General features: G+C 32.9%; 1 protein-coding gene across 3 annotated transcripts; it reads left to right on the forward strand.

Moving 5' to 3' along the window:
* The first annotated feature begins 8,221 nt into the window (after positions 1 to 8,221).
* LOC121122886 (uncharacterized) lies at positions 8,222 to 12,462 on the forward strand. Of its 3 annotated transcripts, none has more exons than XR_011781377.1 (4): positions 8,222 to 10,314; positions 11,055 to 11,398; positions 11,470 to 11,671; positions 12,052 to 12,462. XR_011781377.1 is itself a non-coding variant. In XM_071890385.1 (4 exons), the coding sequence occupies exons 1-3, from the start codon at positions 10,059 to 10,061 to the stop codon at positions 11,545 to 11,547; spliced, it is 678 nt and encodes a 225-aa protein (XP_071746486.1). In that variant the 5' UTR covers positions 8,222 to 10,058; the 3' UTR covers positions 11,548 to 11,553; positions 11,958 to 12,462. The 3 variants fall into 3 exon arrangements, 2 of the variants coding, with proteins under 2 accessions (XP_071746486.1, XP_071746487.1); XM_071890385.1 differs by having other exon boundaries at positions 11,470 to 11,553; positions 11,958 to 12,462; XM_071890386.1 differs by having other exon boundaries at positions 11,470 to 11,553.
* Positions 12,463 to 13,044: the final 582 nt, after the last annotated feature.

Genomic DNA, 13,044 nt, shown 5'->3' on the forward strand with positions numbered 1-13,044 from the left:
TCAAGGACAATGGATGGACCTTTTTTATGTATATTTGTATGTTAATATTGTTTTTTGAAAGCTTGAATAACTTTATTAATAACGTTAATTTTATATAAATAAAAGAATTTGTCCATTTTTTAGATACCGTTTTTTTAGCAAGGTTTTTTTGAATAACGTTTTTTTAAAAAGATTTCAATTAATAAACATAATTTATTTTATTAAAAATATCTACAATATGCAGTGCCCTATTTCTTATATCTTAGCGTGTGATCCAAGGCAAGTTCTCCAATGCCTCTCTTGAAATAATAAAAAAATATGAGTATAATTGTAACAACTTTTGTAATACTTATACAATATATAGCTTCAGTCTGTATATAATGAATACGCTTTACTTAGTTAAACAATAAATTGGTTGACAGGTCACATTACCTGTAACACAATTTCGACATTGTTCAATTGAAAAAATTATGTACTATATGTATATTGTATGATTACAAAATAAGGAAAACTAAGCAAAAAAAAAGGAGAAGAAGGAGGTAAGTCAATGGGAAGAAAGCCAAAACTAATTTCAAAGAAATTAAGATAAGATTTCTTTTTAAAATATTATATGTACGTGCATTCTAGGGGAGACCGAGTAGAGTTTGTAGTTATTACTTTTTGGTTTTGCATTGATTACTCAAATTATCAGAGAATATTCATGGACAAGGAGGTAAGGTTATTGATGAAGATATACTTGACGGATTTCCTTATATATATGTAGTGGGAACCCAAAACTGTGCAGGAGCATTTAATCACAATTATATAACCCTGTTATTTGGGCAATACAATTAATCAATACCCAAGCAAACGACACCCCAAACAAAAATAAACAAATTTCTTTTTGATCCATATCTCTGAGTTTCAAAATGTCGGAGCTACAAAAGGCCGCAGATACTATTGGCATCTTCATCCGGTGTGCTTACAACATCAAGAAGTCCATTAAAGCCCCACACAGTCAAGTAGAACCAAAAATTATGCTGCAACAATATGGCTGTCCTCTGGCCTACCTCCGTGCAGCTCTCCTCCGACCCTGACCTTAACCCCCCAGTTTGTATTTTCGGATATCTTGGAGAAGAGTGTCTGCAACACCTCTCATATATATTTGAGCTGCTATCATGACTGAGTGGTACGCCATGGACATGGCATTCTTCGATAAGAGCCCTGTCCATATGTTCGTCAACGTGTTGAGACTGTTATTGCTTTTGAAGGAGGACATGGTGCATAAAAAATATAGATAAATAAATTATTTGAAGATATCACAAATTGGTTTTGAGTTGTTTTTTCTTTATTCTTTTATTCATGCTACAGCAAGTTTTGGGTCCATGCTCTCTTGTGCATATATTTCAAAGTGTATATCTTTTAATCCTTTATGTTATAATAAATAAGCATTGGTTCAGTAAAGTCTGATTTAATTTATAAGAATGAATTTGAGGCATATCTACTGTTTTGAGAAAAAACTACTCCTATTAAAATATATACATAGAGATTACACCAATCTATAATTTTTCACAAGTTGCATATGAATGTTACCCACCAAATGTTCTTGCAACAGTTAAAAAATCAAGTCTGACTTAAAAATCAAGATAAATAGATTAAATTATATAATTGAGGGCCACAAAAATATACTTATAGTTGTAAAAAAATATGATATTGGAGGGTTGCAAGATTATTTGTAGTTTCGACCTGACCAGTGTACTTTATTTAGTAAAGCTATTATCTAAGTATAAAGTAATCACTAGAGCATGTCAGACGAAGAGTAAAATTGAAGATTTGTTGTAAAGTTATAAGGGTAATTCCCAAGGCTGTGTTCTTGAACTGACAAAGTCGAACCAAGACCGGAATATATTGCTTATCAGTCTCGGTTCTTGTAATTACTTATGTTTGATATATATTTTTTGCTATATTGATCACCTTTTGAATATTCCATCTAAATAATTTTATGAAAATGAAATTTATAATCATTATTGCATCACGCAACCTTTCTTTAAAAAAGAAACATAAAAAATCCTAAGATACATTATGGATCCACGTCCACTACTAAGCTTGTCGAGGGCCCATAATATGATAACTATAATATTTCTTAAGCCAGTAATACTACACTAATACATTTTTAGCTGAGGCCCCCTTTATACGAAACATGTGTACTTTGTATGTGTAGACTGAAAGTAATCCTCAATTCTCCATCTTCCTACACTCCCCCTAGTCTCTTCTCATACCCACCACTTTCAAAAACCTTGTCTTAAGCAACCTCAGTTTTCGGGCCCTTGCTGGAACTTGGAGCACTACGCACTCTCCGTTAAGGTAGCTGCGGCACAGTTTGTATCGTATATCATTTTCTGGGCCCAAATTTCCTTGCAACGCCTCTTGTTTTATGTAGCATTTACCAAACTGATCCTGTATAAAAAAGAACCGAGACCAATAAAGCTGAACCGAGGCTGAAACCGATGAAATAAAAGTATCGAGACCGAGATTGATAGGACTGCTGAACTTGAACCGGACACAACCTTTGTAATTCCTTGTTGGACTTCTAGGAGAATTGAGAATCCTACATCATTGTTTATACTCTACATCTCATTCAAAATGCAGGTTACACTTTTGTAACTATAAATATACCTTCCAATGTGTTAAATGATTCACTTTCAAAAGTATTATAGCACATTAAGACATTATAAGATTAATACCTTTGATCAGAGAAGTTTAATTCAAAATTTGCATACGCACGTACTTCAGAAATAAGCTGCTCTGGTCTGGGCTATTATACAAGCATAACAAACTAAGATATAAAACAATAGAAAAAATCAACAATACAAGAGAAGTTGGAGGACTCGTAGCAACTGTTCCCTCTTTACTGAATATCTCAAATTTTTCTGAAATGACTGTTTTTTCAGTCGATAAAAGTATATCAACGGATAGCAAAAGAATCATAATTCAAATACATAAAGTAAAAATAAGAAAAAAAATGACCTTATTTTTTATTTAATCTCTATATTTATCCTTTTATACTAAATTCACATACTCTTCTATTTATAGATAAAAACACTATAATAAACACAAAAAAACATGAAATTGAAATATGTGAGGCGTAAAATGACTACAATATTGCTAAAAATATTGTTGTTCCAAAATAATGATACTCAATATCCAATATCTCAAAAAAAAAGTTGACAGAAATGATTTTGTTTTTCACAATACTAGTCATCAAATTATACAGTTTCGATATAAATGCTGTCGCTATTGTACCTATCATATACTATCCGAATAGCCTCAGCTAATAATTAAGTCCTTTAGAATACTCTTACACTAAATCTAAACAAATTTGTTGTCGTCAATGTAATAATAGAGCCTTAGAGGTGAATAAATCCGAAATTATTTTATATTCATAGAGATTGTAAATTAATGTTATGGGTTACTATCGTTAGATCCCGGCATTCCCTGGAGTTGTTAGGTATCGACAAAGATAAAAAATTTGTTTTAGTAATATAGAATATACCACCCCATCAAATCCTTAATGTTACTCTCTGTTTTTATGAATACACTTACAAGTAGTTACTCACTCAATACTTATATGTTTTCTCTTCAAGAATAACTAATAATCACAGCATGAAAAAATAAAATTAGTATGATTAGATGATCCAAGGAGTACTTTAGCTCGTTACTAAACCTCATCAAAAGTCAAATTTATTTTTCTTTAAATGTATATAAAGTACTTCCATTTTATTATTTTTGAATATGAGTTTAACTGAGCTCATGCGAGATAAAATTCATTTTAATCAGTGTTCCTTGTATATTATACTCCTTTTTTCCTCCTTATACTATATTTTCACTATACACAGTACACCCTGTGACTACTTTTCATACATTCAGACATATATACACATAAACTTTGTTTTATTAATATAGAGAGTGAACCAAAATATTTTGTAATTTTCTAATAAATGAATTATTTCACAAATGATTTTACATTTTTCTAATTGTTTTTATGCAGTTAGTTTTTCAATCAGTAAGTTAGATAAATCAATGGATTTACTTTATTGGCAAAAAATGATTATTCTTTCTAATTTGTACTCTTATAAAAGATGCCAACTATAAACAGAACACAAAAATACTTCAAAAATCGTTCGTGATTGAGTATGGATGATGATAGGGATGGACATTTTGTAGAGTACAAGGAGTCATATTACTTTTGAGATAATAAATAATCATTAATCCTCTTGTTAAAATTATCAAGCTGTTATTCAAATTTTCATCATATATACAGGTTAGGGTACTAAACCGTGGACTCGAGAGATGGGTTTAGAAATACCTCAATAACTATATCTTTTCAATAATGGTAAAAAATGCTAACAAAACAAGAAGAAAAGGTTTTTGCAAAACTCTTTTCACTCAATATGGCCACCTTCATTATCAATAACAGCCTTTACACGTCGCTTGAAGCCAATGCAGGAGTTGATGACAAACTCATCTGACATGTTATCCCATGCAGCCACTATGTAGGACTTTTGTGAGTCCACATTTGGTTGTGAGGTCTTTGGCATATAATTCAGCCCTGTTATCTGCGTAGAAATATTGGCACATGGTGGACGTGTGCAAGAGAGCGCCGTCCTGAGTCCTCACATAGTTACCCTCCGAGTCGTTGGACTTCAGCCATGACAACATGGTATACCTAAGCACTTTATAGGAGGCATTCTGGCCAATTTCCCACTCTGTATATTGTACGGATATAGGAAGAAATTAATCTGATATAGATCTTTAACTCTAATCTGATCCCAACAAATCTTCAGTATTACTCTTTTATTAGAATGAATGTTGATTTTTTGGTGTGTTTTTTTAGCATACCTACAGCTGATATTTTCTACTATTCTACGTTTGGATATAGTTGTAAAAGATATGGGATGTTTAAAAAAAAGAGAGAATTAATATGATAACCCTGACAATTTGAAGATGTTTTTTGGAGGAGAGCAAGTTGCCTGTCAATACGTTTCATTAAATTACCTGCTAGCGGTTACAACATCAAGGAAATAAACACAAATCCCACGTTGCATATAGCAATGATACAGACCAGAATTACAGCGATATCGATCCTCAATTCTACTCTGAGTCCAACAAGGACATACCCAGATAACTTATCCACAAATCCTTAGTGTTGCTTTTCATCCTTCATACACTATATTTTATTTTATAATTTTTCCCTTCAAGAATAATAATTACAGCTTTATAAAATAAAAAACCCTATTTAGATGGCATATAAAAAACTCTCATGTTCATCTAATGTTATATTTTTTACAACTGTACCTATAGCTATCTGCAAAATTGCATCTGTAATTTTTATAACTGCCTGTCAGGCGGCTTTATCCAAGGATGGTGACTAGTAAGGGGGGTCCACAGAAGGTGGTGTGGAGGGGCTTTAGCCCCTTCCCAAAATTAAGGATTTTTTTTCTTTTTATTAGATATTTTTTTGGTAAGGAAGAAAAAAGATTCGTAAAAATAGGGTTTTTTGAAAGATTTCTTTCATTAAAAAAGATAATTCGGGAAAAATATGCACTATGTATATAAATTTTTGAATTTTTTGTGAATAGCTATGAATTTATTAATTATTTTTCCAAAAAAAATAAATATTTAAAATATAATTTTTTTTCTAAAAAATTTAACTCTCTGTGTTTTGAAAAAATTTGTGAACAGCTGTGGATTTTCGAAATTTTTTTCAAAAAAAAATTTCAACACCAAGCCCCCATCCCAAAATATTCCAGAGGACGCCCATGCTAGTCGCCTTTCAACAAGTAGAGGTATTGACCCAATAAGTGTTTTGATTATTGAGAAAATAGGCCTGTTATAACTGCTTCAATCTCCCCTACACGTATTTATTTTTTCCTTCCTTCTGCTTCTCCCTTCCAAGAATTACATAGAAATAACACGACATCATCAGATTTACCCCCAGAGCGATTATTAAATTGAAACAATAACACATAAACAAAAATGTGTTACAAAATATATATAACATCAAATATGTAATATATATTTATGTACTATATGTATGAAGTACAAAAATATATCTGTGTGTATTTATCTGCTGATACAAATACATGATAATATGTCCAAAGTATTAATGATGATAGTTAATTAATACAAGTGTACCTATTCATTATCAGATAATAGCTTTGATACTAGAGAAAAATTAAATCTTTTTATGAGCACACAATGTTTAAATAATATGTGCTAAAATGAAGGCATGCATATGTGCAATATTTCATATTGTACGCCTTTCAGATCATACGGTAAAGGATGGATACTGCAAACGCTTTTTGGACAGTATTGCACTTGGCCGGGCTCAGCCGTGAATTATCGTGTGTCAATTATAGAGGTCTCAAAGGAAGAAATTTGCCATAATTTACATTTTTTCTAACTGAATGGGAGAAACGCTTCAATGCGACCAAGAAAATTTGCGGAGATACTCTTTCGGTTCGTTTTACAAACCATGGTTCGAGCAATTTCCCCTCCCCCTCTTCTCAATTCTACCCTCTACTGTAAACAACTCGTTGGCTTGAAGCAGGCGATCGAACAGAAGCGGCGAGCATTGATGAATATGAGACAAGAAATCATCAAGACAATGCCAGGCCTCACATAACTTTGATAACGCGCCAGAAGCTCCAGGAGGTCGGCTGGGAAGTTCTTATGTATCCACACTACAGTCCGAACATGGCAGCAAGTGACTACCTATTTACGTTTATAGCCAAAGCATTTAGAAGTACAAATTTGGCCTCAGTAGTGGTCTGTGAAAATTGTTTGTCCATTTTTTTAAAAATAGTTACGTTTATAAGGCTTTTACGAGAAGGCCATTATGAAGTTGGATTCTTGTTGACAAACTTATAAGGCATTGAAATAAAGCAAAAAATACGAAATGACTTTTTTAACAACCTAATAAATTAGGTTTAGTTATATTCTACAGAACTTACTATTAGAATGTATTCTTGTTGGATTTCAGTATGCAAATCCTCTTTAAAGAAGTTCCGTCAGGTTTCAGTATAGAATAATACTATATGTACGGTAGTCGGTAATATGACGTCATATGAAATTTGAAGAGTTTCATATGTTATCAACCTGGATCATTGAAAAGTATCTATTTGGAATAGTATAAAACATTTTTTAATGAACACATGACCATTCACATCAAATTTCTAGAGTTATATCGGTCCTTACCGAGGACCGCGCTCTAGTTCAGTCTCACCTTTTGATCCTTAAGGAGGGAACAATTGATCCCTCATTCCCCTATGATTTCTGGTAGTTTTCCTCGGATGAACTCTCTTCCCGTCGTCCCTTGAGGAATTCGGCATCCGAATTCGAACATTACATGAGATGGATGATCAAGTTAGAAGTATCTTCTTTCGATTACCTCAGTCTTCCTTTTACTGGGCCTGACGTCATGAAAATCGAAAAAAATATGAGGATAATGTTAACTTTTTGCTATTACACAAAAAATGAAAAAAAATGGAAAAAAACTTAATTTTTTTGTGAATAACTATGTATTTATGAAGAAAAAAAATTAAAAAATGGCAACCCCCCAACTAAAAATTAAATAAATGTATACATAATCCTACCTACGAATGCCCCTTAATAGGATCAAGAGATGGAGAGAGTACAATAAGAATACTGCTTTTACTTAGGACCTCCTTAAAAAATATCAGGAAAAAAGATTACACCATCTGGATTAGTGATACATTGATAACTCAATATCTTAAAGTCAGTAAAAAAAGAGTGAGAACAAAGTGCTTCCCTTCTTTTCCTTCATTTCCATGGCCCCTTCTCTTTTTTTTCAGCATATAACATACTGTATTAATAAGTAGTATATTCAAAGTATGGATGTCATAATATCCCTTTTTTTCTTTTTCTGTCAAAGGTAAGAAGAAAAAGAGGCCTATATCCTCTTTTATAAAGCCCTTTCTATGTCCTCTTTACGGGCCCCGAGTCAATGACCTTCCCTCTAATTCAAAAAAAGAGAAGAAGACCCAGATTGTGAATTTGGAATATAGAATTGGTGGAATGATGTCCGTGTCAATGCCCTCTTCTTTCTTTTTAGGAAGCGCCATTTTGACTTCTATAGACTATATATTCAATATTAAAGGAGAGAGAGAGATCGCGTGCACACTTATGGATCAGATTGCGCAAAAATTGAGAAGAGCAGACTAAGCGTCGTCTAGATTGTGTAAACTGAGAGTTGGAGAGACTGGCATGGGTGGCAGAAAGAAATGAAGACAAAGGAAGGAAGGAATGGACGTCTCCCTCTGGTGATGTAAAAGGACAACAGAGAAAAGTAATATAAAAAGTAGAAGTTGTGTATGAGGGAACAATGAAAGGAATAGAGAACGATATCATCTTTTGGCGTGCGCTTATTTTGACGGAAGTGCAAAGTAATTGTTTCATATTATTAGAGTAAATGCATTCTATTGAAACTTTAACAGTTCATATCTTACACATTTTGAATCATATTTAAATTTATTATTATAGAAAGTTTAAGCATTAAACAATTATCATCTCAATGACATAGAAAATATATTATATATGTTTAACTAAAGCCAATTTGTTAAATGAAACACAAATATTATGTACAATGTACACTTCAATGCTGAAGGTAAAATGGAGATAATTAACCATTCAATCAAACTTTTAGGGAAAAAATTAGCAGTTGAAGAACTTTAAAATGCACTTTTCTCTTTTTATTTCCAAGAAGGCGTCGTTTTGCTTTAGAAACAAAAAATAAAACAATATATTGGTTAATTTTGATACAAATTGATTGTAACAAGTGTAAATTAGCAGAAATTTGTTTGAATACGTATTGTGTAATAGTAAATATGGGTTTCATTATATAAAATCGGTAAAATTAACATTATATCATAAGTATTTTATGTTATTAAAACTATATTTGTTTATTGGTACAACTTTCTGTAATAAATATTTTTTAATTACCTCCGAAGTTATGTTTTTGCCTCTATTTGTTGGTCACTAGGATTACGGCAAAAATTACAGATCAATTTTGATCCAACTTGGAGCAAAGATTATAATATTATATTTAGATAGGTCAAGGTCGCACAAAATTGTTGAAAATGGATAATCGACCATAACTTTGGAACATAGAGAGGTACAGAGCTTAAATTGCTGTCCTTATGTAGCTTTAATAAATAAAGATGCCTCATATAGAAAAAAATTCAATTAAGGAAAAATGATCATTCCACTCTACAGAGTGCCTATTCTAGTTATTATTTAAAATGGCTAAGATATGAGGATGTTAAAAGGGTTTGAATCCACTCTTATGGATTTGTATTTATGAATGTGAGACTATGATTTTGCAATCCCGTCAAGAAGAAAAAAAGAGTAGGTTGCATGTTGATTGTAGTGTTCCCCGAGTTGTGTAGTACTAAGTAAAAAGAAGTAGAAGTGGAAAAAAGAGAGTGAAAAAGGGTGAGGGAGAGAGAGAAGGAGAGAAAGAGAGTGAGAGAGGAGGAAAGAAGACAAAGAAAGAGAGAGAAAGAGAGGAAGGGAAGAGAAAGAGAGAGAGAAAGAGAGAAGAGAGGTATTCTATATAATATAATATTAATTTGAGATTGGAGTGAGTCTTTAAGGCTTATTATTGAAGGAAGAAAGAAGGATCGACGGTGTTGTTCTGAGTAGTTGTAGTAGTCACATCATCTTCTTCTTTTCAAAGCGACTGCTCCAAACGTGTAGAGGGACTCATCGTCGTCGTCGCCATCCTCCTCGTATGAGAGTCCTGATTCTGTCTCTTCCTCTTCGCCTATCCTTGTCGTCTTCGCTTCCGCCGTCATCGACATCATCATTGGATTGAATCACCTTGTTAATTTCTTAGTGTGTCTGTCCCTCCATCCATCCTTGCTCCTCATCTTCCTTCCTTCCTTCCTTCTCTCGTGCTCCTGCCTTGCTCTGGACATTGACGGAATTAGTACTGATAACATTGATAGTTGATATTCTAAGCTCCGAACCTTGCTCATCCCAATTCCCTGGAGTATTGTGTCTAATTAGTCCGTATTCGTATGATGGATAAAGTGGAAGAAATGACTTACGCAGCATCCCCCGGATCTTTTTCCTCTCCTCCTTCTTCCTCATCGACAGCCTGCTCTGCTTCCAATAGAAGACGTCCCAAGTTAGTGATCAGTGCCTCTGGCACCCCCAATCATGCCTCCATCAACGTTCAGTACCGACGATCCAGGCAGGAAGACATCTTTGGCACTTTTCTTAAAGTTGCCAAAAACTGCTTGGCCTTTCCTCCCGTCATTAAAGGCATCACTGGTAAGCAGTTCATTCATTTAGGGATGCCACTAGGCTCCCAATTGCGGTGTGCGTGTAAATCCAGCACGCCTGAGATCAAGTTAAAGAGACGACATCTCTGCTGACAGGGATCAATATGCATAGAAACGATATTGCTCCTGGATCGCTAATGCGTTTGAATTGTACATAGAGCGAGACACTATGAATGAGAGTAGTAAGGAATTCAAAATCCTCTAAATTGCAGTGTGTGTGAAAACCACCACGCCTGAGAGAATGTCATCCCGAATACGGCATTTGGTCGACGACATATTTTCCGACAGGAATCCATATGCATATAAACGATGGTGCAGCTCCTTGATCGCTAAGACGTTTGAATTTTCAAAATAGGGATTCATTATTAATAAGAGCATTAGGGATTGGATAATTTTTGCATCCTCAATATAGGATATCTCTTATTCATTATTTTTCCCTATTTTAAAATTCACGCTTTTATATTTATGCAAGGAGCACTTAACCTGCTAGAAATTAATGCTCTTATTCATTATTTCTCCCTATCTTAAAAATTCCCGCATGTATAAGGAACACAATAGTTTTTATTATAGTGCTCTCTGTCAGCAGATATGTCATCTATCAAACCTCCAAACATATAAGTTTGTATTTGGCTAACACTCGCAAAGATTTAGAAATTGATCACATCCCTACACTTAATAATTCAGCCTCACGCTCAGTCACACTTACTACAACCTCTTTCTTTCTTACAGATGATAAATCCCTGGAGGGCATCGTATCTCGAAAGAGTAGCTCCTCAAATAAAAGAGTTAGAAAAAGACATCCAGCCACCATACAAACCCCTGGAAGAAGGATTCCCACAGAAGAAGAGTCTGCTGTAGAACCACTCACCAATTTCATGCTCGATGAAGATATGGACTATCCATTCAGCTCTAGTCATCACGAAGAGGAACTCATGATCCTCGGTGAATGGGAATTCGATGAAGAATTTGTTGATCCAGTGGCAACGCCTGCCACTGTACCCTATGAGGAAGAAGAATGGTTCGACCCGGGTCATCGTATACGGACCTTTTCTGATGCTGCTACTAAAATAGAGGTAATTATAGGGCCCCTCTCTTACATTGAAAAGAACTCATTGTTGACCTTCATTCTCTTCTTTCTTTTCAGGATATTTACCAATACCCTCGAAAGAAACTCTCAAATAGTCTCAACGGTGATATCCCCGTTCTCACCCTATATTCATAAACACAAGTACAACGCCTATGAGTTATTAAAAAAAAAAAAAAAAGATGACCAATTTGTCATAGATTTTCATATTATATATATTTTTTAAAAAAAGAAACACAAAACCTAGGTTTTTTCTTAATTTGTAATAAATCATTATTACGATCAATATTATTATTGACACACAAGCACACACAACCTTTACATTTTTTTTTCTAGAACTTAAAAAACAAAATATGGAAAAAAAAATATTTTTTTAAAAAAACAAACGTGACATAAAAAAGAAAAAGAGTTTAAAATTTTCTTTCAGTACAAGGAATTTTTTAGTCTCCTTTTTTTTTTAGACTGAAAATGTTTTTTTTTATTTTTATTATTATTATTTATTTTTAATTTTTCTTTATTTTTCTTTTTTTGAAAAAATGGAAAAATAGTATATACTTTATTATCATAAAAAAATATTAAAATAATAGTATTGCATCGGTTATATAAGTATATTATGTAAAGATTAACAAATTTAAATTATAGCTATGATGTTCTCAGTGACTCATTATTAATAATATAAATATATATGCGTATAACATATGTATGTATATGTATATATCTTCTATGCGTATCTGACATCTGATTATTGTAGATGTCATAAAACTAAATATATAAAACCTCTTCCCGTCTTTCATTATTTGGCCCTCATCGGACAGTTAAACACTATTATTATTATTATTACATATTACACATAAAACTTTATAAAATTGTGATTCACTTTTGGTCATTATTATATAATATATATATATTTTGTTGTTAATTTTTTTTTCATTTTTTAGTTCATATCTGACTGAATAATTTTTTAAAGAAAAAGTTGTATGTGAATGGCTTCAATGTCTTATATATATATCTATATATTAGAAAATAAAGAAATTATTTTATATGAAAAATAAATATATAAATTGCGTCCTTCCATCTTATTTCTCACTCATCATCATAAGTAATGCTGCCTCCTCGTCTTCTCAAACAAAACTCGTTCTCCAGCTCTCTCAGTACAAACCTCAACGTCTATTTACTTGACTCTCCCCTCCCACATTTCATGTTTGACACTTACTTATAAATTTACAATATGTTATACATATTTGATGATGTGCCACACTCCTTCATGGTGTGATCATTGGATTCGGCCTTTTTTTTGTTTGACAGCACCATCTCTCGGAGTTAAATATCAACAGGAAAAGAAAGAAGGAAAAAGTTTCTTCACTTCCTTAATTTATTTGCTGCTCGTCAACATACAACCAAACTTGAATGGTTTTTCTTTAAAAAGAGTGTAGATTATATTTGTATTCTTCGACGAATTCTCGTTCATTTCTATCAACAAATTAATCCTTTGGGTATGGTGCTCATTGTACTTAAAGACGCGAAAAGGATCGTCACAAGAAATTGATATACATAAAGACAGGATTTTTGTAAGAGCGCGAGGAGAAGGCGGGAGCGAGACATATGGTATTTCTGAATTAAGATTATTGTTAATAT

Source organism: Lepeophtheirus salmonis, chromosome 8, assembly GCF_016086655.4.
Source record: "Lepeophtheirus salmonis chromosome 8, UVic_Lsal_1.4, whole genome shotgun sequence".
In the NCBI taxonomy this organism is placed as follows: Eukaryota; Metazoa; Arthropoda; class Copepoda; order Siphonostomatoida; family Caligidae; genus Lepeophtheirus; species Lepeophtheirus salmonis.

Bases quoted from the DNA above. Each gene is read 5' to 3' on its own strand.
- LOC121122886 (XM_071890385.1), top strand. From the start codon at position 10,059: ATGATGGATAAAGTGGAAGAAATGACTTACGCAGCATCCCCCGGATCT. The intron at 10,315-11,054 runs GTAAGCAGTTCA...TCTTTCTTACAG, and splicing joins CGTCATTAAAGGCATCACTG to ATGATAAATCCCTGGAGGGC. The intron at 11,399-11,469 runs GTAATTATAGGG...CTTTCTTTTCAG, and splicing joins ATGCTGCTACTAAAATAGAG to GATATTTACCAATACCCTCG.